Genomic DNA, 23721 nt, shown 5'->3' with positions numbered 1-23721 from the left:
AATATGGAGCCAAAACAAAATCTGTGGAAAGACAATGATACGTACAATTCTTATGCAATAATAATCATCGTATTGAGTCTCTCACCACCATCGATCGAAGAACTATATGGATCGATTTTGATTTTTCAATGATAACAAATGAATTGATTCTGATTTTTTCCCACAGCCTTCTGATTTCAATCTTTCTCAATACATACACAAGAATCATTCTATTACACAGCAAAGAAAAAAAAATGCAGTCATACACCATATTTCAACAAACAACACCAGAACCCCGGAAATACTCGAGATCCAAACCTAAATTTAAACCTACTGTATTGTATGTATAAAGAATAGGATATTGTGTAGTAAATCATATCATATATTACATATATTTATATACAATTTTCTTAAAGAAAGATGATTGTCCTTTTTTTCCCCTGGATCAATTAACAGCAGTGAGTGGGTATCGTGAGTCTCTCATGGAATGAGCACCAGCTTCAAGATGCTTTGCATCGCCCCCATTTAATATCAGCCTTGGAGATGATGATTTTGAATCCCAAAAATATTTCAACAACTCATCAAATGGTGGGGTCCGCAGCTCTTCAATGGAAGTGGTGGTTGGTAGATTGAATTCCCTCTTTCTTGGAGTCGAGCATGATTCTTCATCAACCTACACCAAAAGACTCAAGTACTAAGAAAAACTCAAAGTATACTGTTGTTTCCTCTTGCATTTAGCCTTAATTAATTTTATTGAGTAAATTACACTTTTGGTCCCTGCGTATAGCTGGTTTTTTCAATTTTGGTTCCAAAAAGTTTTCGTTTGCAATTTTGGTCCTTATTTGAGGTTTTTGTAACATTTTTTGTCCCAGAACCAAGTAAAATGGGGCCAAATGTGTGAAAATTGGCTATGTATAGGGACCAAAATAGTCATTTTACTTGTGACTGGGACCAAAAACGTTACAAGAACCTCAAATGAGGACCAAAATCACAATAGAAAACTTTTTGGGACCAAAATTGCAAAAAAGGCTATACTCATAGACCAAAAATGTAATCTTCTCAAATATAGTCATTGTACTTGGAACAGGGAACAAAAATGTTACAAAACATCAAATAAGGACCAAAACCAAAAAAGAGCAAAATCAGGGAATAAAACTGTAATTACTCTACGACATGTTTGGTGGATGAGAAAAGTTACCTTGTAGTCATTTAGGAGGGTTTTTCCTGCATTATCTGTGATCTCTACAATCTTGTCATAGTGTCCACCTTTCAATTCCCTCAATTCTCCACAACAAGGAACAATCATGGAATCAAGATTCCGACATGCATCATGATCAAGTTCTAAAGAATCTGAAACTCATTGTATATCAAAAATTAAAATAGTGAATTAAGTTTATTTTTTGAGAACTCAAAATGTTTTTAAAAGTAAATAAATACTCACGGTTAATTGAGGAAAGGAGGTTATTGCTTGCGACATTTGTATCATTAAGCGCCGATGATGCTGCAACCGAATATTGGGAACGCAAAATTTGATTGGCTTTTAATCCTTCCCTGTAAGAAGGGTAAAATGGGTATTATAAGAAATATACATATAAATGTTCAAAGTAGCAATTAGCAAAGTTTCTTGATTTATGGACTTACCTAACTATTTCATCCACAGAAGCCACATTGTTGTTCTCCAAACTGAGCAAAGATTCTTGAGCTTTACTCCATTGTTGTGATCCCATTTGTACCTTTTGCAAACTGTAATATAAATAAGACATAAATAATGAATAAGAAGTTGTAAAGGATAATAGGTATAATAATTATGGGAAAAAATGGGACCCACCAATTTTGAAGGACATCATTTAGGTTTTTCTTTCCATTTTCAACCGAAGCAGTGTCTTCAAGGTAGTGGGTTTCTGTTTTTTTAGTGTAATTTGTACATTGGATTCTGACAGAAGAGTTTGATTCTTTCATGGTTGACATTTCTTTTTGGAATGTTTTGGTTCTAGTAACTGCACTTTCTCGTAGACCATTTACTGATGTTGTAACCTACAAATACAATTACAAACAATGTGGTCAAAATAATGCCAAAAATAAAATAACCTCAAAAATCTTTACATGTTGAAGCTAAACATTGTCTAAAAATGCCCATACCAGTTCTTTCTTCCTAGCATTTGAAACTGCAAGAAGTTCTGCAACTTTTTCAAGCAGTTGTCTTTCTTCATTGGCAGCACATTCCTACATGTATAAAAATAAGAAAAAGACTAAAAAAACACATTTCCAAAAAAAAAAAATGTTAAAAATAATAATCATTATTACCTCAAACTTCCTTTCAAGTTCAGATAACTTTTGGTCATTTACAGTTTGGCCCTCTTCAATAATTTCTGTCAATTTCGTTGCATGCATGTCTAGGGTAACAAAAAAGTTTGCAGTAATGCCAGAAATAGCCCTCGAGGTTTCAACAGCTCGACAATGTGCCTCTTGTTGTTGTTGTGCGTATGTGGCTAGTTTATTTTCTTGGCTATGGAGAATGTTTTGAAGATCATTAAGTAAATCCTCAGCTTCTGATGCAATACCCTTAAAAAGCTGTTTAGAAGGACATAAATGTAATTAAACATAACTTCATACCAGTAACACAATCTTTCAAATAATTCTTGAATCAAAATTAAAACATACGTTTCCAAGAGCAGAAGAATTTTGGGAGACTTGAGAATTAAGATGTTCGAGTGTTGACTGTGAATTTCCATTGACTTCATTTGCTAGATTATCAAGGGAATTAATACCACAACCATATAGTGATTTCAACTTGTGTAAACCAGCTCTGAGTTCTTCAGTAGCCTGTAATACATTAAAAAACAGTTTTTATATTCAGTTTTTAATGTGTTTTTGGTTATATAAAGATTTTATATTGCTAAATTTAAGTCATACTTGACCCTTGGTTGATACAAATGATTGCATATCTTCTTCCATGCCTTTAAGCTGTTGTTCTTGTTGTGTGACAGAAGCTGCTACACTTTTATGCAAGATGTCAAGTTGTTGAGTCAACTCAGATTGGAATTGTTGGACAAGAATTCTGTTTCCATCTTCTATTTTGTCCTTTCTCTCTGGAATAACAATTTTTATTTTAGAAATTAGAACATATGATCTTTTGTAATTATTATTATTATTATTTTTTTGTGGAAAGTACCAATCTTGGTGAATAGATTTGACACGTCTGATGAAGCATTCTCAAGCTCTGATCGAAGGTCAAATGCACGCTCAACAAGAGCTTTTTCTGTTAAATTGCAAACATATAAGTATAAAACTTTGAAATTAGTTTGTTAATTAAAAAAATTTAGATATGATTCTGTTAAGATATATAGCAATGGCTTACCAGACTTTAGAAGGTTGAAGATAAGGAATTCTTTTTCTTTGATTGTTATATTTGCTTGTCTATGTCTTTCTTCAAGATCCAACAATGAATGTTCAGTTTCTTGGAGCTTTATCTAAAAATCCAATAAGTAAATGATTATTTCATGCTAGAAAAATGAAAATTATTAGATAAGTATTATCAAGAGAAGAACTTGAATAACAACATACTTCTGTCCTCTCAAGTTTTCCAGTTAAATTTGCATTCACTAGCTGCTGAGAGTTATAAAGCTCCTGAAGCTCCATAAATTGCTGTTTATAAAATTTATCATCATTAGTGTCATTTTTCTAAGAAAAAATTGAGAATTATGAGAATTATATGTCACAGATTCTACCTTGCCCCTTGACTCAGCATCGAGTTCCATGCGTTCTATTTTTTCCACCATTGCCTGAAGATTACAAGAACTTCAGTCTTGATTGCTATTTATAAGGTGTAAACTGTAATTTTAAATTGATGTGGTGTAAATTGTAATTACATGAAGATGTGTACCTTCTTCTCTTCTTCTTCCTGTAGATATCTATCTTTCGGTATGTAGATTCCATTCTTCTCTCTTGTAGCATAGACCTCTGGTCAACAAAAAGTCAAAGCATGTAAAAAAACATAAAATATGGATTCAACCAATGAGAAATTAAGGGTGGAGTTAAACCTTGCTTGAGTCGTTCAATCTCAGAATACAGGTCTTTCATCATTGCAGATTTCATCATCTTCTGATTAATCTGAAACATGAACAAGATAAGATATCAAAACTGGATGAAAGAGGACAACTTTTTCTATTAACTTTTTTTTAAAAAATTCAAAATTACTGACCTCTGGTTTGTTCTTGATATTTTTTGCTCGATGAGCATAGTCTAAAGTGCTGAGTGTCTCCTCCAAAGAATGGATAGAGGGGGAGATAGTTGCAATTATGCATGTCTTTGTTTTCCCTCCCAAGGAATCTCTCAACAACCTTGTTAATTTACTATCCCTATCAAATAAAAAATAAAAAAAGACATTAATATAGTTAGTTTACATTTCTTTAATTCAAATAATGTCTTTTTTCAGCTGTTGGTGTATAATAAATAGCCAATAGAATAATAATAATAATACCTATAGGGTATATGTCCTGAGTGCTCAACTAATGTATTTATGACTCTGCCAAGTGTAAGCAAGCTCTTGTTTATCTCACCAGCTTCCCTTGCTCTTCCCTGCAAAAAAGACAGGGATACCCTTTAGGAAACATTCTAAATTTCCACCATGTAAATGGGCATATATGTAATTTGAATTTGTTTACCTCTCTAGCACCAGACCTAGAAATATTCTCAGAACCAGCAAGATCAACAAGATTCAGCTTTCCACATCTAATAATCTCTTCTCCTTCTGGAGTTCTTTCCTTAATGTGAATTGTGATAGAAAATATGGAGTGAGAACGACTACTTTGTTTATTCAAAAGGGTCTCTGCTGTACGTCTTTTAGCAGATCCTTTCTCTAAGATTTTATAAATTTCATCTGCTGTTGAAACTATCTCCTCTTCCAAACCTCTTACAAGTACACCTCCTTTTCCATCCTCCATGAGTGCTATTGGTTTCTTTGATTTATCTTCAGGAAACTTTGAAGTTTCTTCAATAGCCAAAAGATCTGTTATCTCCTCATTGTAAAGTTCCAAGAATGTAACTTTCATACTGTATTCTGCATTTTGAGCTTCTAATATATCGAATATCTGTCGTACAGCTCTTGGAATGACACCTGCATCACTTGGGAATTCTCCATTCTAAAACAGAATCCAAGGGATTTTGGTTTAGTAAAAGTTTTAAAAAGTGGTTGATTGAACAATGCCATTATGGAACAAAAAGTTATACCTTTTTCCTCCCTCCTCCTTCCATTGTGTATGTTTTTCCAGTTCCTGTCTGGCCATAAGCAAATATAGTACAATTGTATCCCTCAAGAACTTCAAAAACTATGGGAGAGACAGCTGCATGATACAAGTCCCTTTGTTGAGAGTTTGGACCGAATACCTATCCACATTATATATATTGGGAACACCATCAGAGACATTATTTTTGTAAAAATAGAATAGGGAACGAAAGCCTTTTGTTCCTTGAGATAATATGAAATGTGGTTTTTGGATATATTTAGAAAGAATAAGAATAAATGATATTAGACAAGAGAATTACCTTGTCAAACACAAATGATCTATCAATCTGCTTGTTAGCTATATGTTGAACTGCACAAACTTCTTTCTTGTTCTCAGTACATGTAATCACTACTGGTGTGTGTGCTTTTGTCTCATCATCACTCAATGGTCTATATGTTTAGAAACACAACAATCAAGAAATTCTTGTATAAACAATCCAAATTCAGTTACATATATATGTTTTAATAGAAAATTTACAGACCTGCATCGCACAATGACTTGAACATTAACACCTTTTTCTCTATCATGTTTACCATTCATTTGTATTTCTGGTCTGATATCTCTTACTGCCTTGTCACTGGACCTTGGGGTGTGTGAGGGTGAGCTTGGGACCATATTTCCTCCTCTTTTCTCCATAGTTAAGATATGGTTGCTCAAATCACAAGTCTTGCAGATTTTGAAACTCGATGATTCAATGGATTCTAATCAGAAAAATCCAATGTGTGCATAAAATCAGTTTTTGATAGAAGCATTTTATGGAACACAACCTATCCTAAAAACAAATTCAATAAAAGCAATGTTCTCATACAGATTCTCGTAATGTACAAAGACCAATGACCTATGGGTTAATTAGTTCTAAGTCCAATTTAATAAGATTGTTATGGTTCTTTAATTCAATGTAGTTGAAGAGACAAGAGTAACATAGCTCTCGCTCTGTAGTCTGTGTAAGACCCGTTTATTTTGACATCCCATCATTAAAAAAAAAAAAAAAAAAAAAAAAAAAAAAAAAAAAAAGAACCCAAGGACGCAATACAAAAATTATAAGAAGCTTAACCTAAAACTTGGATTGCAAGTGTCGATTCATTACCATGGATGCGGATACATTGATAATAACCTGGTAAAGGACTCAAGTAATTAAGGTTATAATAAGCCTAAAAATTAATGAGAAGATACCTCTAGTCCCTGGTCGTTAAGGTCTTTCGAAGTATAACGAGTTTTTCCACTGAACTCACCGAGTCGACTCAATCCAAATCTGGAAATGTTTCTCTCCTTGAAAACACCTTAATAGACACAAGATATATAGAATTTAACCGCATTATCACAAAGAAATTCGCTGATTTGGTCCGATTGAACCGCATTGACTTAAACCAGTTCTCGATCGAGACAATTCATTAAAACATTAAATTCAACTGAAAATCTTATGGAAAGCGTGAAACCTGGAATCGCCGGCCGTTGACCCTTCCAAATGTTGCGAACTGATGGATTCAATGTCGGGAAACGATTTGTTAAATGGTGAAAGCAAAGCACACACCTATTGAGAGAGAGAGAGAGAGAGAGAGAGAGAGAGAGAGAGAGGTGAGGAAGGAAAGGAACTTCAAAACATTATGGCCGTTAATGGAGTGTTTGAACTTGGAATGACACTTAGCATCAGTCATTAGTAGTTTAATACTCATTTTTATTAAAAAAAAATATATCATAGATATTTATTACATTATAAAATACATTTTTAGTTAAATATATTCGTGTCACATATTAGGAAATTGACAGGGTAATATAGTGTTTCATTTTAGGAAATTTTGTTTTAAAATAAATGTTTAGAAATTAATCTACAATTTAAGTTTCCAAAATTTAATTTCTGATTAAGCTATTTATACTCTTTTAGTTATAAACTTATAACATAGGTCATTAAATACTAAACTTAATGATGCTTTTTTCTAAAATAAATATGATTTTGTTGAATGAAATAATATGAACCAGTTTTAGCAATTCTCTATATTTAACTTATTATCAAGAAAGTCCATGGTAGATTAGATTATATATTATGAAGACTATTAGGTTTTAAAGGGCAAAAAATTTGAAATATTTATAAAATAAACATTTGAGTTTTGAGAAATTTGAAATTGATAAATAATGAACAAAAAAATACCACAACTTGGGTTGGTGGCGGCAGGTGTCCAAGGGATGGCCCATCAGAAAATGAATGATGCAACGCCGGCACATGATTTTTGCATTTTTAGTCCCCTTCAATAAAACAAAAAGTAATCCAAATTTTTAACATAAATAAAAAGTATTTTATTTTTATGGTGAGAGAAAATATAATATAATTTCATGAAAGTGAAATACAAGGACATTAAACAATAAACAGAAAGTGAAGATCCCACTACAAAATCCCATGTCTAAGTAAATAGGTAAAGTGTGGTTATTATATTAACCGTTACTATATTGTCGTTATTTTAAATTATTATATTGTCATTATTAATAAATTTACAATCACTATATTATCGTTATTTTAAATTAATATCATAGAAAGAGGAATTTTCACTGGTCCCTAACAATAAAAAATTATATAATAGAAAACAATTTATTTAATCATATGCAAACATATGTTTGTATATAAATATTGATGTATATATGATCCTTATGTATAATAATATTTAAAATGGTTATAAAATATTAATAATATTATTTAATTCATGATTAATAAAAAAAAATATAATAATATAACATTAAAAATATTTAACTGGTCATCATAAAGAACAAAAAAAATATGAAAATGCAAAATGATGTTTTAAGAGGCTATAAAACCTATCCATTTGATAAACTCAAAAGCTCCAAAGAATATTTCATCTAACGTAGTCATTCATGTATTTAATTGTAAAAACATATCCATGCAACCCACATTTAATATGAGGTAACCAGACCAGTGACGATCAAAGAGTAAAAATCAAATATTTACTATGATAATATGAGAATCAAGTTTTAAAGAATATAATTTTAGTTGGGTTTATTAAGATATGTATATGATAATAAGTTGCAAATTATATAAGGAAAACAGAGTCTGGAGACATCAAAATTCACAATAGCTTCAGAACCATTAACACCTCCTTTCTAACTTGTTACATGACCTCTTTTTTGTTGGATATGATCTAAGCCTCTAATTTCCCAATTATTGAAGGCGCAATTAAAATCATAATCGTAAAGCACAGTCAACGACCATCATCATCTTTGCAATCTACTCCATAAACAAAAATTATAAGTAAGTTTAAAATTACATAAAAAAGATGAAATCATTAAAGAAGTAGCTTATAACTACATAAAAAAACAGGTGGTGGGATGACGCCCGGTATGATTTCAATTTGCAATACTCACTTTCCTTTACATTGAGAACTCATGTGATCAATCTCCATATTGATGAGTGTATTTTTTCAGAAAATTATAAAGAAAATTTCTACCAATAATCTTGAACATGAAGAAATACAAAGAAATCAAGTTAAAAAAATAAATAAGAAAAAAAAAGACTACAAACCTAGATACAATACGTGTAATTGAATATGAAAGGGTTGTTTTGATTTCAATTTGTATAAATAAAGAGATTGACATTTAATATTGAAAACAATTACCTTTACCTTTTGTTAGGATATTGATAATCAACCAAAAATCTCGGTTATTAGCAGTTAATTTCACGTATGCATAGCAAGAATGCGTAAAATATAATTAAGGATAATAGAGAAGTATCTAATTTTAATGCCTGGTTTTTCAGGAACAGTTTTATATGAAATAATACACTGAAAATATAGTAACGGTTTAAGAGAACATGTCATATGGTAAAAAAAAAAAAAAAGTCTAGAAAAAAACATGTGGCATGATTTGATTTTGTTTATTAAAAGAGGTAGATTTTGACATATATTTCTAACTAGGTGTGAAACGTATGTATATGATGAGTTGATTAAATAAAAAGATTAAATGTTGAAATATAAACATTAAGTAGTATTTTTTTTAAATAAAATTTTAAAATAAAGAAAGAAAAATAAATATTCATTGCGAATTTACTATTATATTTATTATATTTAATACTTTACATATATAAGTATAAGTATTATATGACTTTTTAATTTTAAAAATTAAAACAAACTAAAAGTTAACATTTGATATTATTTATTTCAAAAATATCACAAAAAGACAAGTGTCAAAATTAATGAGAGATTAACATGTAACAAAATAAATCTTTATTTATTATAGAAAACTATGTATAAGACTTGTGTATTACATAGGTTGATTAAAAAAAGGGGTTTAGGTTATTTTTGGTCGTTTAACTTTTTGTTTTGTGCTCATTTGGTACTTAACTTTTTTTAAGTTTTAAAAAGTCATCAAACTTTTGGCTTTGTACTTATTTAGTCACTTAACTTTTGGTTTGGTCACATTTAGTCACCTAACTTTTAAATTGCGCTCATTTAGTCACTAAACTTTTAAATTTTTTTTAAAGTTTAGTAACTAAATGAGCATAAATCTAAAAGTTAAGTGACCAAACAAAAAGTTAAGTAATTAAATTAGCACAAAGTCAAAAGTTTGATGACCTTTTAAAACTTAAAAATAGTTAAGTGATCAAATTAGCACAAAACCAAAAGTTAAGTGACCAAAAATGACTTAAACCTTAAAAAAAATATTAAAAAATAAGTATTTTTTAAAATAAAATTTCGAAATAAGGAACGAAGAAACATATTAATTTTAATTTACTGTCACATTTATTATATTTAATATTTTAAATATATAAGTATAAGGATTATGTGGCCTTTTATATATAAAAATTGAAAAAAAAAACATAAAATGACACGTGGATAGTATTTATTTCAAAAATATCATAAAATGACAAGTGTCAAAACTTATAAAAGATTGACATTTGGTAAAATGGATATTTATTTATTATACTAGATTAATGTTGTAGGTCTTTAATTTTATAAAAACAAAAACAATAACATTTTTCTATTATTTTAAATTGTGATCAAGATGAATAAAATTAAACGAGCGAAAACGTAAAAACAAATAAATAAATAAAAATTAATGTCCAAAGTAGACAAACTCGAATTTATGTGGACACATACATATAAAATGGCATGTATGTTTTTTTTAATTAACGAGCAAAAGTTCTAAATATACGTCGAAACGTTGACTACCTCGAATCACCATACCTCCATATTTTGTATGGTCTTGTCTCTAGAAGCATGGTGCTTAAAGTGAATATGTACAAAGGTAAAAACTAAATTTTAAAGTGTTAAAAGAAAGGCTCTCATTTCTTGGTGAGAGCTAGCAATTTTTGTAAACTGCATTCTCCCTCTTCCTATTCTTTGTTTGTTTCTTAAGTAGTTAAGTCACATGAAGAAGGTTTGATATTTGTATCTCTTTTTTAAGTTAGCACTTGGATTTGAACTTAAAGTTTAAGAGATCTTTATATTACAAGAATCCAAGACTAGTATCTTATCAAGTTGACAAATTGTTGGTGGATACTTCTTGAGAGCTTCTTCCTTGGAGCTTAAAGTCATCTTCATCAACTTCCTAATTGTCAAAAGGAACCAAAGTCTTCAAAAGGTCGTAATGTTTTCCTTCTATTTTCCTTCTATGGTTGTTTTAAAATTTCTAAGTCTTGCAAAACGATATTTGGGTAGGAATAAAACTATTTTTATTTTGTTCAAATCTAAAGTCTTCTGTTATGATTTTATAAAAATCATACATCTCTCATACAAAAAGTTGACTCATGTTTTTCTTCACTAAGAAAAGGGAACGTTATTTTGTAGAATCTTAAGAATTTATAGAGAAGAGGACAAATAGAATGTCTTACTGAAATAAGGAAATTCCATATTCAATCCTCCTCCTACCATGAGTCTTCTCTTTTGTTTCCATTAGAACAGTTGTATCCCACTATTGCTTCAATTTGTTTTGTTCTCAATACACCTAGATTTTTCCCATTAAAACATTACTTACTCTACCTCTTCCTCATCTAATTCATTTCTCTCAACTATCTTCTTATTTCTATTTTTCTACAAATGAACTGGTGGAACACATAAAAGAGACACCCCTCCCACTTTTTATTTCGGTCAATGGTACGATCGGTGGCTAGAATCAGATTAATTTTAATCAATTTTTTGCTTTTGAACATAAATCTATCACTCTACAACTCCTCCACTCCACTCCCTCACAGCATCTCCGCCTTCCCACCACCATAACTTCCACATATCGAAGGGGTATATCCTCATCCAAAGAAGAAATGCAACTGATAGACTTAACTTGCCAATCCATCAGTGATGATGGCCATAATGTGAGTCGCAGTTATCTCAATCATGAAAATGCTTGATATTATTTTTATTTATTTTTATTTAATAAATGTGTTCAATAAGGGTTATCTGTTAGACACCCTTGTTTTTCTTAGAGACAATTTTCTTGTAGCGGAGGTTTAAATTTGCTATTCCATGTGTAACTTTGGGTAATTCATTGGTAGAAATGTAGGATTTATTAGTATTTTTTTTAATAGGGAAGTAGTATGTAAATCTAGATGATGAATGGTTTAAGAAAGGAAGATATGTGAGTATCTATTTTTTGAGGATAGTTTACTTATATCTTCAAGAATCGAAACTTTACTGTTTATTCATTAAATACAATATGTTACAAAGTTGTTCGAGGTACAGATATGTCACAAAAGTAAAGTACAAAAGTAAGGCGCATAGACTTCGAGCTACATCACCGAGGTTACCTCCCTCTTCAATCGGGTTCATTCTCCTGAGAATACATGTGGTTTTCGAAAGGTCAACATAATGTTAGTGAGTCCACAGGTTTTATTGTTATAAAACGTTGTGTGTTATTTTAGTTATCTTGTTTATCCTAAAATCACTTCCTCGAGTTTGTGTGTACTATCACTACTATCTTAGGTTATTTCCTAGTAGTATTCTAAGATAGTTAGTCTTAGTTTAACAAAGTTACAATGAGTACCTATAATCAAGCTATGACTGTTGATTCCCGAAAACCACAACGCTTCATTGGACATCGCAAATGTGTTTAAAAAGTTATGACTGCTTTGACTTGTTGTTAGGTTGTAACTAGCAACCACAGGTGGGAGTGTCAATCATGTATAAATCTATACATATCTCTCATGCTCACTTAAGTTTAACGATTATTGGCCAGGAGCAAGCTGAGAATCTTTCAGCATGTTGATGAATCGTGTCTCATCTAACTCTTGTTATGGGGGCCTCCCCTGGTCAGTCGTGTTGTTATTCTTGTTGTATTCATACAATTTTACTTATTTTATGTGTGTGTGTGTGTATATATATATATATATATATATATATATATATGTAACACTCGTGTTTCTAGCCTAGGCATTTATATTGAGGTAATATTCTAGGTTAACCTTTGTAACTCATTTTGAAGAAATGAAAAGGAATTATGTGCATATTATGTGAATTATGTGTTTCATGCTTAATTATTAGGGCTTAATTAATTAAGAATAAAAATAAGCGTCAAAATTAAAGTGTGAGATAAGTCCGATATCTTTACACAAAGTTTTAGTGGTCGAAACAAAGATTTCGGGGATATAAAGAATGCCAAAATCCGAGTTATAACGAAGAAGTTATGACCTGTCGAAGTTTCGCGACAAAACCGGCACGGTGCCGAATGTCGTAAAAAGTGAGTTTTTGATAAACTACTTTTTCGACTTAGTGATCTAAACGAAAGTCGTAGTATTCGTTAAACCGAGAAGTTCGATAAAAAGAACGCCCAAATCTGACTTCGTATGAAGAAGTTATGATTTTTCGAAGTTTCAGCTTAGCAGTAGACAGCTAAAAACTCGAATTTTAGATCGTGCGATTTTTAGCCGACACAACCTAAACGAGAATCGAAGGTCTCTTTATTAGTGTCTAAGGCTACAACTATATTAGGCAAGTATTTGACCCGGTTGAGCATGTTCCTTTTGGGTTGCCTTCACCATAGCAACTTGACAAGATGATTTATAATGAGAGAAGGAATATTATTAATATATTATAAGAATAATATAAGGAATAATAATATTATTATTTGATTAATATAAGTCATAAATTAATTAGGAATTGATTTGGTGACTTAAAGAGATTAATTAAATAAAGGGGTATAAACTGTCAATTGTTTGATAGTTGCACTTTGGGCTATATATCCTTTATGGATAAGGGGTTGACGATTTCTAGTGCTAAGGATAGCCATAAAATCGTCCAAGGCTTATCATGGAAAAGATTTGGATTGCTTAGGGCTTAAGTTATCCAATTAGGGTTTAAGGGTGAAACCCTAGGAGCCTTACAAGTATAAACAGACCCCAAGGGCTAAGGGATTTCGGCACTTATGCTTAGAGAAGAAACCCTGGCCGAATTTCTCTTCCCTCCTCTCTCTCAAATCATCCTCCTTGCTAATTGGTGTTTGTAAGCCATTAGAGGAGTGACAATTGTGACTCTAAAGCCTCAAGGACAACAAGATCAAGCAAGTGATTCAAGGTAAACTTCTAATCTCTGATTTCATATTATTGTTATTGTATATTAGCCATTAGAAGTCTTGGATTCAAAGTATGTTCAATTAGAGAAACCTAGATCCAAGCATTAGGGTTGCATGTGCACATAGGAATGTTCATATGGCCAAAACCCATCAGTGGTATCAGAGTCTAGATTGGTTTCTATTGAATTCATACTTTGATTGCTTGTTTGTTGCTGAAAAAAAAATCGTTTTTTTTTCTCTCTGACTGATGAACTCGGCGAGTCCCATGGTGGTACTCGACGAGTAGGCTCAACTCGGCGAGTCCACCTGGGTACTCGGCGAGTTCGAGCGTCAGAAAAAGGAAACTTCGGGATTTCTTGCTGTTTATCTTTGAGATACTTGCCTTAATCATATTAGATCAATATAAATCCGATTTTATGATATATATATATATATATATATATATATATATATATATATATATATATATATATGAGTATATTCTTGACCTAATTGAAGATATTTATCAATTAATAAAATATTTGTTTCCTTATGTGATAATTGATTAATTATTTTATTAAATTGGTAAATTGTTTTGCAAGAAATCATTAAATAAATCAAATATGGATAATTATGGAATTAATTGTTAATTAAGATTATTTGTTATTTGATCCTCTATGTTTTTTAAAAGTTTAAAACTTGCCCTCAAGTTTTGAAATTTATGTTTTGTGATTAAAAGTTTAATTTAGACAATTTAAATTTCAAACCCTAGAATTTTACAAGTTTAAAATCCAACCCTATACTAATATAATATTACAAGATTAATATATATATATATATATATATATATATATATATATATATATATATATGTATGTATGTATAATTAAAATGCTAGTCTTACCGTTAGTAGGCCTCATTCACGAAGCCGGTCTATAACGTGGGTATAAGGTTGCTGCCTATAAAATTGCGCTTAATGGGTGTACACTCACACCCACCGCTTGCTTGATCGGTGGAGGGTCGTTAGCCGAACGGGTAGGATAGGGCAACCTCATCTCTTCATTAAAAGTATAATATAAAATACAAAGTAACTACATGTTTTTCAAAAAAAAATTCCAATCTTAGTTACTTTAGGAAAAGTGAATTGATGCAATCCCATGAAATTACACTTTGCACCCTTGCTAAGAAGTTAGTGGAGCGTGTGTGGTTTACCAGCACACTAATTGGTTCTAAGCAAAGGTGGCAAAGGGTGATTCATTGTTTATCATAGTTCGATGGGGCGTGTGTGGTTTACCGGCACATCGAATAGGTGATCGTTACAATGAAGGCACCATGTAAATTTGCATGATAATTCACACCCACTTTGTGATCCTCGGTATCCCAGTCACAAACGAGAGGGGCATATCGAGATTTAAACATGCCATTGAAAGGTTTTCAATGAATCTCATCCAAACCTAGGAATTCTCAATACATTTAGAACTTAAAGTTATGTGGTGGAGAATTAGTGAATCGTCATTCACTTACCTTCAAATTGTTTGCATGTTAGATTACGGCATCCCTTTTCTAATATGTAAATATTGTTGTTGGATCCTAGCCCTAATTTTTCTTATTGGGTAGGGATTCATATTCTAATCTATCCTTTTCCTTTCTATTTGTAGATGTCGAACGCAAACAACGTTGCTGCTAGTTCATTCACATTGATGAGCCTTTGTCAAAAGGTTACTTTCGATGGGACGAACTTTAGCGAATGGATAAGATACATTCGCACAATTGCTCGCTATGAGGACAAGGAGTATGTCCTAGATGAGAAGCTCGAGAAAATCAACCCAGAAATCGCTACTCCGGCTGAAATGACCGCTTTTGAAACTCACGAGCGTGATGCAACGAAGGTACATTGCATCATGATAGCCACCATAAATGCCGAATTCCAAAAGTCCTATGAGGACATGTATCCGTATGAAATGCACCAAGACTTGTTGGAGAGATACCACCAAAACGCGAGGCAAGAGCGTTACGAGATTTTCACTAACATGATTTCCGCTAAAATGGGTCATGGAGAATCTCTTACCGTGCACCTGCAAAAGATGCAAAGGTATGTCGATCGTCTTCGCAAGTTGAATGTTGACTTTGGGGAAGACTTGGCGATCGACATGGTGCTTCACTCTTTGCCTCCGTGTTACAATCAATTTAGGATGACCTACCACATGAACAAGGATGAGGTCACCCTAAGCAAGCTCCAAGGTCTCCTTAGGGTTGCTGAAAGCAACCTAAAGGACAAGTCTGTTGCACCCACTCCCAATCCACCTGTTGCTCCTGTTTTGGCCATTGGGAAAGGAAGAGGCAAGAAGAGGAAGGCTCCGTCTAAGAGCCACCGCAAAGGAAAGTCCCGAGATGGTTCCTCTTCTAGTGGGACCAAATTTGATCCTGCTAAACCCTGTCCTAACCCTAAGGAGGCAGAGTGCCATCATTGCCATAAAATAGGGCACTGGAAGAGAAGCTGCCCAGACTACCTGCAAGCCATAAGGGAAGGAAAGATCAAGCCATCTTTCGCAGGTATTTATACAATTAAATCTAATGATTCATCTCATGCTAATTCTTGGGTCCTTGATACCGGTTGTGGTTACCATATTTGTTCCGATTTGCAGGGACTAAGAAGAAATAGGGATGTGGAGCATGGAAGAATAAATCTAATCATGGGGAACAGAAGATCGTCGCCTGTGACCAAGATTGGAGTGTATTCTTTAGTGCTTAGGAATGGTTTATCTTTAGATTTGAACAATTGTTGCTATTCGCCAGAAATGGCTAGAAACATCATTTCATTTCATGGTTTGTTTAGACAAGGTTTTAGATTTTCTTTTAATAATGAGAATGCTTCTATTCTTGCTTATCTAAATGGTGTCTTGTATTTTGAAGCTATACCATGTAATGGAATTTATGAAACTGATATGATTGTAGATAACTTAGGAAATGATGTTTTATGCATGGATTATTCCAATGGTGTGGATAGAGCATCCTTGTGGCATTATCGTCTTGGACATGTCAACAAGAAGTGCATAGCCCAACTCCAAAAGGATGGAGTGTTGGAGTCATTCGACCTTAGGGAAGATGACACATGCGAGTCTTGTTTACTTGGAAAGATGACTAAGTCACCCTTCACAAGTACATGTGAAAGGGGTGAGGGTCTATTGGACCTAATACATACCGATGTATGTGGACCGTTTAGATCAACCACGAAGGATGGAAACCGCTTCTATGTGACTTTTACCGATGACTATAGTAGATATGGGTATATTTACTTAATCAAGCAAAAGTCGGAAACTTTTGAAAAGTTCAAAGAGTTCAAAAATGAAGTGGAGAATCAATTGGGCAGGAAAATCAAGATGCTTCGATCCGATCGAGGAGGACAGTACCTAAGTCTTGAATTCCACGATTATCTCAAGGAGTGTGGAATAGTTTCACAATTGACGCCACCTAGGACACCGCAGTTGAATGGTGTGGCAGAAAGGCGTAATCGAACCTTGTTAGACATGGTTCGCTCTATGATGAGTCGTGCTTCACTACCTATCTCTTTTTGGGGGTATGCCTTAGAGACCGCCACCCATATCCTTAACCGAGTCCCTACTAAGAAGGTTGCCAAAACACCTCACGAGATGTGGACAGGGAAAGCTCCCTCGTTGGCACATATCAAGGTTTGGGGTTGCGAGGCTTTCGTAAGACGAGATACTCACGACAAGCTCGAACCTCGTAGTGAGCGATGTATTTTCGTCGGCTACCCACAGAAATCCTTTGGATATCTCCTCTATAGACCGGAGGACAATGTTGTCTTTGTTGCGAGGAGAGGAGTTTTTCGAGAGCGAGAACTCATAAGCCAATGAGACAGTGGGAGGCAAATCGAGCTTGAAGAGATTCAAGAATCGATAAATGAAGGAACCTCTACCGCTAGCACTCAACCCGAGGAGGAAACTCTAGTTGAACCGATTGACGAGTCCTTACCTCTTAGACGTTCCGAAAGAGTTAGAGTTCAACCCTAGTTTTATGGTTTTCATATTACTACCGAAGGGGATACGTATATTAGTGATGGTACATTAATAAATATAGATGAACCTAATAGCTATAAGGAAGCTATGGCAGGCCCGGAGTCTGCGAAATGGAAAGAGGCAATGGACAGCGAGATCCAGTCCATGTATGACAACCAAGTTTGGAATTTGGTTGATAATGTGCCCGGACGTATTGCTTCCTCGTTCTATATGTCGATGACATATTGCTCATAGGAAACGACATCCCGACTCTGCAGGAGGTTAAGTCCTGGCTCGGGAAGTGCTTTGCTATGAAGGACCTCGGAGAGGCTTCCTATATTTTGGGAATAAGGATAGTGAGAGAAAGAAGTAAGAGACTAATAGGAATTAGTCAGAACACTTACTTAGATAAGGTACTAAAACGTTTTAGTATGGAAAACTCGAAGAAGGGAGAATTACCGATACAAAGTAATGCCAAGTTGAGTAAGACTCAAAGTCCGAGTACCGAAGCTGAAATAGCAGAAATGAGTCGAGTACCATACGCTTCCGCAGTTGGCTCAATCATGTATGCTATGACTTGTACTCGCCCTGATGTAGCCTTTGCTTTGAGCATGGTTAGCAGATATCAAGGGAATCCTGGCAGAGCCCATTGGATTGCGGTCAAGAATATCCTTAAGTACCTTCGGAGGACGAAGGAATGGTTCTTGGTCCTCGGAGGGAGTGATGAATTGAAGGTGCGAGGGTATAGTGACGCCAACTTTCAGATCGACAGGGACAATTACCGTTCGTAGTCGGGCTGGGTCTTTACCCTGAATGGAGGAGCAGTAACTTGGAAAAGTTCCAAGCAAGAAACCGTAGCTGATTCAACGTGTGAATAGAGTACATTGCAGCGAGCGAAGCGTCGAAGGAGGCAATATGGTTAAAGAACTTCATCGGTGATCTTGGAGTTGTACCCACCATAAAGGAGCCCATGGAGATTTTCTGTGATAATGAAGGAGCGGTTGTCTTGACCAAGGAACCAAGGGATCATGGTAGATATAGACATATCGACAGAAAATATCACTTTATTAGACATCGTGTAGAAGAAGGACAACTCGTAGTGAAGAGGATATCATCAGAAGATAACCCAGCAGATCCGCTTACGAAGGGACTGAGTAGGGTTAAGCACTTGCAGCATGCTAGGAGTATTGGGCTGAAGGATGATATTAGTATAGATTAGATAGTAGTAGAAACGTGTAATAGATAAATGTAATTAACATTTGATGATTAAATAAAAGAGTATTATTTATGAGTAATGTTACTGTCTTATGTTAATTGTTTAACTATTGTTTCATTTTGCATGTTTTGACTTCCAGAATAATTGAGTTTATTAAGAATAATCGAATTGTTCAAATTGTCCACAATCGTTCATATGTTAGAAGTAGGTATGAATGAAGATTGTCATGAATTGGTGTGTAGATTGTCTAAATGGTATTAGACATAGCAAAAGTTTGCTACAACGTTCATGAGTGCTTATGAACTAGTTTTGAGCATTGGAACAAACTCGCGCCTGCTGGAATCACCTTATGGAATGTGATAAAAGGGGTGATCGCAAGAAGATAATATCATATAGTCTTAAAACCAAGATATATAGTTTGTTATTTGTTGATTGGTTGTACATTGATAATGCGAAACTGCATCAGTAACTTGATGTTATAAAACGCATTGTTGTGTATGGATGATTAATGAATAAGTAAATGCATATAAGTCGAAGTTTATCTGTTACTTTTATCCCAAGAGGGTAAAAGCGATATCTCGGCCGCTCGATGATTTGATTTGACTTATGTGCCAAGCCCGGTCAGAACTGAATTGATGTGTTCGATTAAGTTGTATGTCAAATGAATTGGAGATCGAGAAACCAAATGCTAGACAAATTGTTCCATAGAATTGTCAGCATGATGTCTAAACAGATGACTGTACGATCCCTTATCTTAAGGACAAGATTGGTTAGATCAGAGTTTAACAGCGTCTTTGAGAGATACGATTGCTAATCGGAATATACTTGTATATATAGTTACTAGACTTATCCAAGTGGGAGACTGTTGGAATAGTGTCTAAGGCTACAACTATATTAGGCAAGTATTTGACCCGGTTGAGCATGGTCCTTTTGGGTTGCCTTCACCATAGCAACTTGACAGGATGATTTATAATGAGAGAAGGAATATTATTAATATATTATAAGAATAATATAAGGAATAATAATATTATTATTTGATTAATATAAGTCATAAATTAATTAGGAATTGATTTGGTGACTTAAAGAGATTAATTAAATAAAGGGGTATAAACTGTCAATTGTTTGATAGTTGCACTTTGGGCTATATATCCTTTATGGATAAGGGGTGGACGATTTCTAGGGCTAAGGATAGCCATAAAATCGTCCAAGGCTTATCATGGAAAGGATTTGGATTGCTTAGGGCTTAAGTTATCCAATTAGGGTTTAAGGGTGAAACCCTAGGAGCCTTACAAGTATAAATAGACCCCAAGGGCTAAGGGATTTTGGCACTTATGCTTAGAGAAGAAACCCTGGCCGAATTTCTCTTCCCTCCTCTCTCTCAAATCATCCTCCTTGCTAGTTGGTGTTTGTAAGCCATTAGAGGAGTGGTAATTGTGACTCTAAAGCCTCAAGGACAACAAGATCAAGCAAGTGATTCAAGGTAAACTTCTAATCTCTGATTTCATATTATTGTTATTGTATATTAGCCATTAGAAGTCTTGGATTCAAAGTATGTTCAATTAGAGAAACCTAGATCCAAGCATTAAGGTTGCATGTGCACATAGGAATGTTCATATGGCCAAAACCCATCATAAACTTCGGTGGCAAGCCTCGCATCCGACGCGTGTGTAGTGACTCATCCATCCGAGCCTCGCAGAAGGAGCCACGTCCGAAGCCTCGACTAGACCGCGGTCCAATCATGAGGCGACAGCAAGCCCCTCGCATGCGCAGACCATGTGCGAGCCATCCCCTGCGAGCTTCGGATCTGCGACGCGTGGCCTCTTCTCAGCCCTTGGACCAGAAGCCTCGCCCCTATATATAGAAGGGTGCAAGACCTCCCAGGTATATTTTGGAAACTTGTCATTTTTAGCCCCTAAACTCATATTTCTTTCATCTTAACATCCCCCAAAGCCCCGATATCAATTATAAGCCCCAGAATACTCCACGAAGTGCCCGAGAAGCCCGGAAAATTTATCTTTTTGGTTTCGAAGTCCGACCTTTGCAAAGCCCGGTTTCTCAATAAAACTCCCGGTTTTATTAGAAACGATCGTTTTAGGAAACGAATTGCTGCCCGATTATCATCAAATCATGTGAGTGTATAGTCACCTTCATCTTACTCCGAGATATGAAGTATTTTATATGAAATACGTGCTACGTGTAATTATATTAATTGTTTAACTAAGGTGACTGTTGAAGTAATGTTTTATACAAGTTTTAAACTGTATATGTATGTTTATCTACAAATATGTTGGGTAAAACATGGGTAGATAGTGATGTGTGATAAAATAAAAGTGATGAGAGACCTCGATGTGTTTTGAGATCCATTCATCTAGCGGAGTTTGGATGGCGACCACGGACTTTCTAGACAGTCCAGTGGGAAACATTAGCAGGTCTGCAACCTGTAGGTGTTAATGAACTAAGAGTGTTCATTCGCTGTACTCCATCCCCCTCATGGTTGCCTTTAGGACATGTATGGCTGAGGAAACCCCTTAGTAGTAGTGTCCATCCCGATGATATTCTTTAGGCTTGGTCCCTTGTGAAAAGTGTTTAGGGACGTAAAGTGAGGATAACGGGAATGGGTAATCAGGGTTATTGTTGATTGGTGAACTTAATAAAGTTTATTATTACTATGGGTTGAAAACCCTATATGCTCACCAGGCTCCGAAGCCTGACCCACTCAGTTTTTATGTTACAGGTAGTGGACCCCGAGCATAGTCGGAGGACGATGAAAGATTTTTGGATTATTGGCCAGTAGTTGTAAATAACTGTTGAAAGGCTTATAATGTGTTGTTTATGCTTTTGATCTATATCGGAACATGACATCCCGAGGTTTTGATATATATGGAAAATATATACCTTCTTAATGAAGGGTTTTGATAAACTTTTATCATATGTTGTTTGGGACCAATTCCGCAACATCTTTTAAAAAGATTTCTCTGATTTTATTTTAAAAAGCATAAATTAAATCGGTCTTTTCTGGCCAAGAAATTAGGGGATGTCACAGTTGGTATCAGAGCATTAGTTTAAGCGAACTAAGAAATTGTAGAATTTCTAAACTTAAACTTAGAATGCTATGTGTTTGCCATGTGTGCCATTATTTGTTCGGATCTATGGTCTATTGCCGACCGGATTTGGAAACCTTATGTGTGTAGGATTCTAAGCGTATGATTACGATATTAGAACTAACATGTAAACGTTTCGGAGTGATAAGGGAATTAATATGTCTAACAAGGATAAAGACCTAAATTCGCTTTATTCGTTATATAGATTGTAATGGCAAGAACTCGTAGTGGAGCTACAAATGCAAACAGAAACAGGGATCAACAACCTCAACCTCAAGTAGTTGAGCAAGTACCTGTTGTAGGAGCTACACCCGAGCCAATGATGACGGCTGGGGTACAAGCAATGATCCAGATGATGTTAGATCGCCAGATGGAGGAGACAAGGCGATTACTACAACAACATAGGGAAGAGACTACGATGCCTGTTGAGCAGCCCGTATTGGATGAAGGGCATTCAGTAGAAGGGAACTACAGTGGGACTTTTGGTCAAGCCAACCCACCGATAGTTAGACAAGACAACCAGGATGGAGGAGATGATGGACGCGGGTGCAAATACAAAGATTTCATGGCATCTAAACCGCCGTGTCTATCTAGAAGTCCGACACAGGTGGAAGTCATGAATTGGATCTCCGAAATGGAGACGATGTTTGAAAGTTGCGAGTGCAGCAACAAACAAAAGACTGCACTTGCAATTCCTCTGTTAAAGTCTGGTGTGTTGAGCTGGTCGAGGTTACTAGCTAATTCGATGCCCAAGGGAGAAGCTAGTAAGATGTCTTGGGAAGATTTTGTGGTACAACTGAAATTGAAGTACTGCTCTGAGCAGGATCTTCTGGAAATTAATAATGAGTTCCAGAATTTAAAGAAAGGAAAGATGAGCGTTACTGAATACGATGCTAGTTTTATGGAAAAGATGAAGCTTGTTCCTCATCTAGTTCCAACTGAACTCTCTAAGGTCAACAAGTTTGCCCTCAGATTACCAGCGGACTTTGGTCTGATGGTTAAGCAAGCAACCACTTTGAAAGCCGCCATCTGGGCTGCTAAGAATGTTGAGGTTCAGATCAGAGAGAAGGGTCTGGAGAGGGCAGAAGTTGGTGAAAAGAGAAAATTTGAAGGAACTTCAGGTTCCAACAAGAAAAGCAAATTTTCTAAGTCCAAGAAGTTTGGAGGAGGAGGAGGTGAAGCGAAATGGTGTGAGAAGTGCAAGAAAAAGCACTCTGGGAAATGTAGTGAGGAGGTGACTTGCTTCAAATGTGGAAATACTGGGCATTATGCCAACGTGTGTCCGTCCGACAAGAGGGTATGTTTTGAGTGCCATGAAGTAGGGCATGTTCTTAAAGACTGTCCAAAGAGGAAGGATGCAACAAAGCCCAATCTACCGCCAAAACCGGAGGCGAGAGCCTTTCAGATGACACTTGAAGCTGCAAAAGAAGAAGTCGATGTCGCTTCAGGTACCTTTCTCGTAAATGAATTGCCTGCCCAAATTTTGTTTGATTCTGGAGCCAATTACTCCTTTATATCGCATGAATTTGGTAGAAAGCTAGCTTTGCCTGTAGATAGGCTAGTTAATGCCTTATTAGTCGAGATTGCTAGTGGCAAGTTTGTACCTGTTAGCCATCATATGAAAAACATCCTCATTGACTTGG

The 23721-nt window shown here is 34.7% G+C and overlaps 1 protein-coding gene across 1 annotated transcript; it reads right to left on the bottom strand.

The window, feature by feature from the left end:
* Nucleotides 1–168: 168 nt before the first annotated feature.
* Nucleotides 169–6883, bottom strand: LOC145065783 (kinesin-like protein KIN-5D). Its single transcript, XM_079012861.1, has 23 exons — nt 6701–6883; nt 6438–6544; nt 5746–5965; nt 5524–5653; nt 5209–5364; nt 4644–5120; nt 4460–4557; nt 4181–4337; nt 4020–4089; nt 3863–3939; nt 3708–3761; nt 3544–3624; nt 3338–3449; nt 3152–3238; nt 2893–3068; nt 2641–2802; nt 2284–2550; nt 2119–2202; nt 1808–2013; nt 1621–1722; nt 1421–1530; nt 1178–1329; nt 169–652 (listed from the first exon to the last, which is right to left on the bottom strand). The coding sequence occupies exons 3-23, from the start codon at nt 5898–5900 to the stop codon at nt 425–427; spliced, it is 3141 nt and encodes a 1046-aa protein (XP_078868987.1). The 5' UTR covers nt 5901–5965; nt 6438–6544; nt 6701–6883; the 3' UTR covers nt 169–424.
* Nucleotides 6884–23721: the final 16838 nt, after the last annotated feature.

Source organism: Lactuca serriola, chromosome 8 (genome assembly GCF_051521515.1).
Source record: "Lactuca serriola cultivar US96UC23 chromosome 8, Lser_US96UC23_V15, whole genome shotgun sequence".
In the NCBI taxonomy this organism is placed as follows: domain Eukaryota; kingdom Viridiplantae; phylum Streptophyta; class Magnoliopsida; order Asterales; family Asteraceae; genus Lactuca; species Lactuca serriola.
The sequence above is the reverse complement of the archived record's forward strand: the minus strand, read 5'-3'. Positions and strand labels throughout refer to the sequence as shown.

Bases quoted from the DNA above. Each gene is read 5' to 3' on its own strand.
- LOC145065783 (XM_079012861.1), bottom strand. From the start codon at position 5,900: ATGGAGAAAAGAGGAGGAAATATGGTCCCAAGCTCACCCTCACACACC. The intron at 2,803-2,892 runs GTATGACTTAAA...AATGTATTACAG, and splicing joins TTGTATCAACCAAGGGTCAA to GCTACTGAAGAACTCAGAGC. The intron at 2,551-2,640 runs GTATGTTTTAAT...CCTTCTAAACAG, and splicing joins ATTCTTCTGCTCTTGGAAAC to CTTTTTAAGGGTATTGCATC.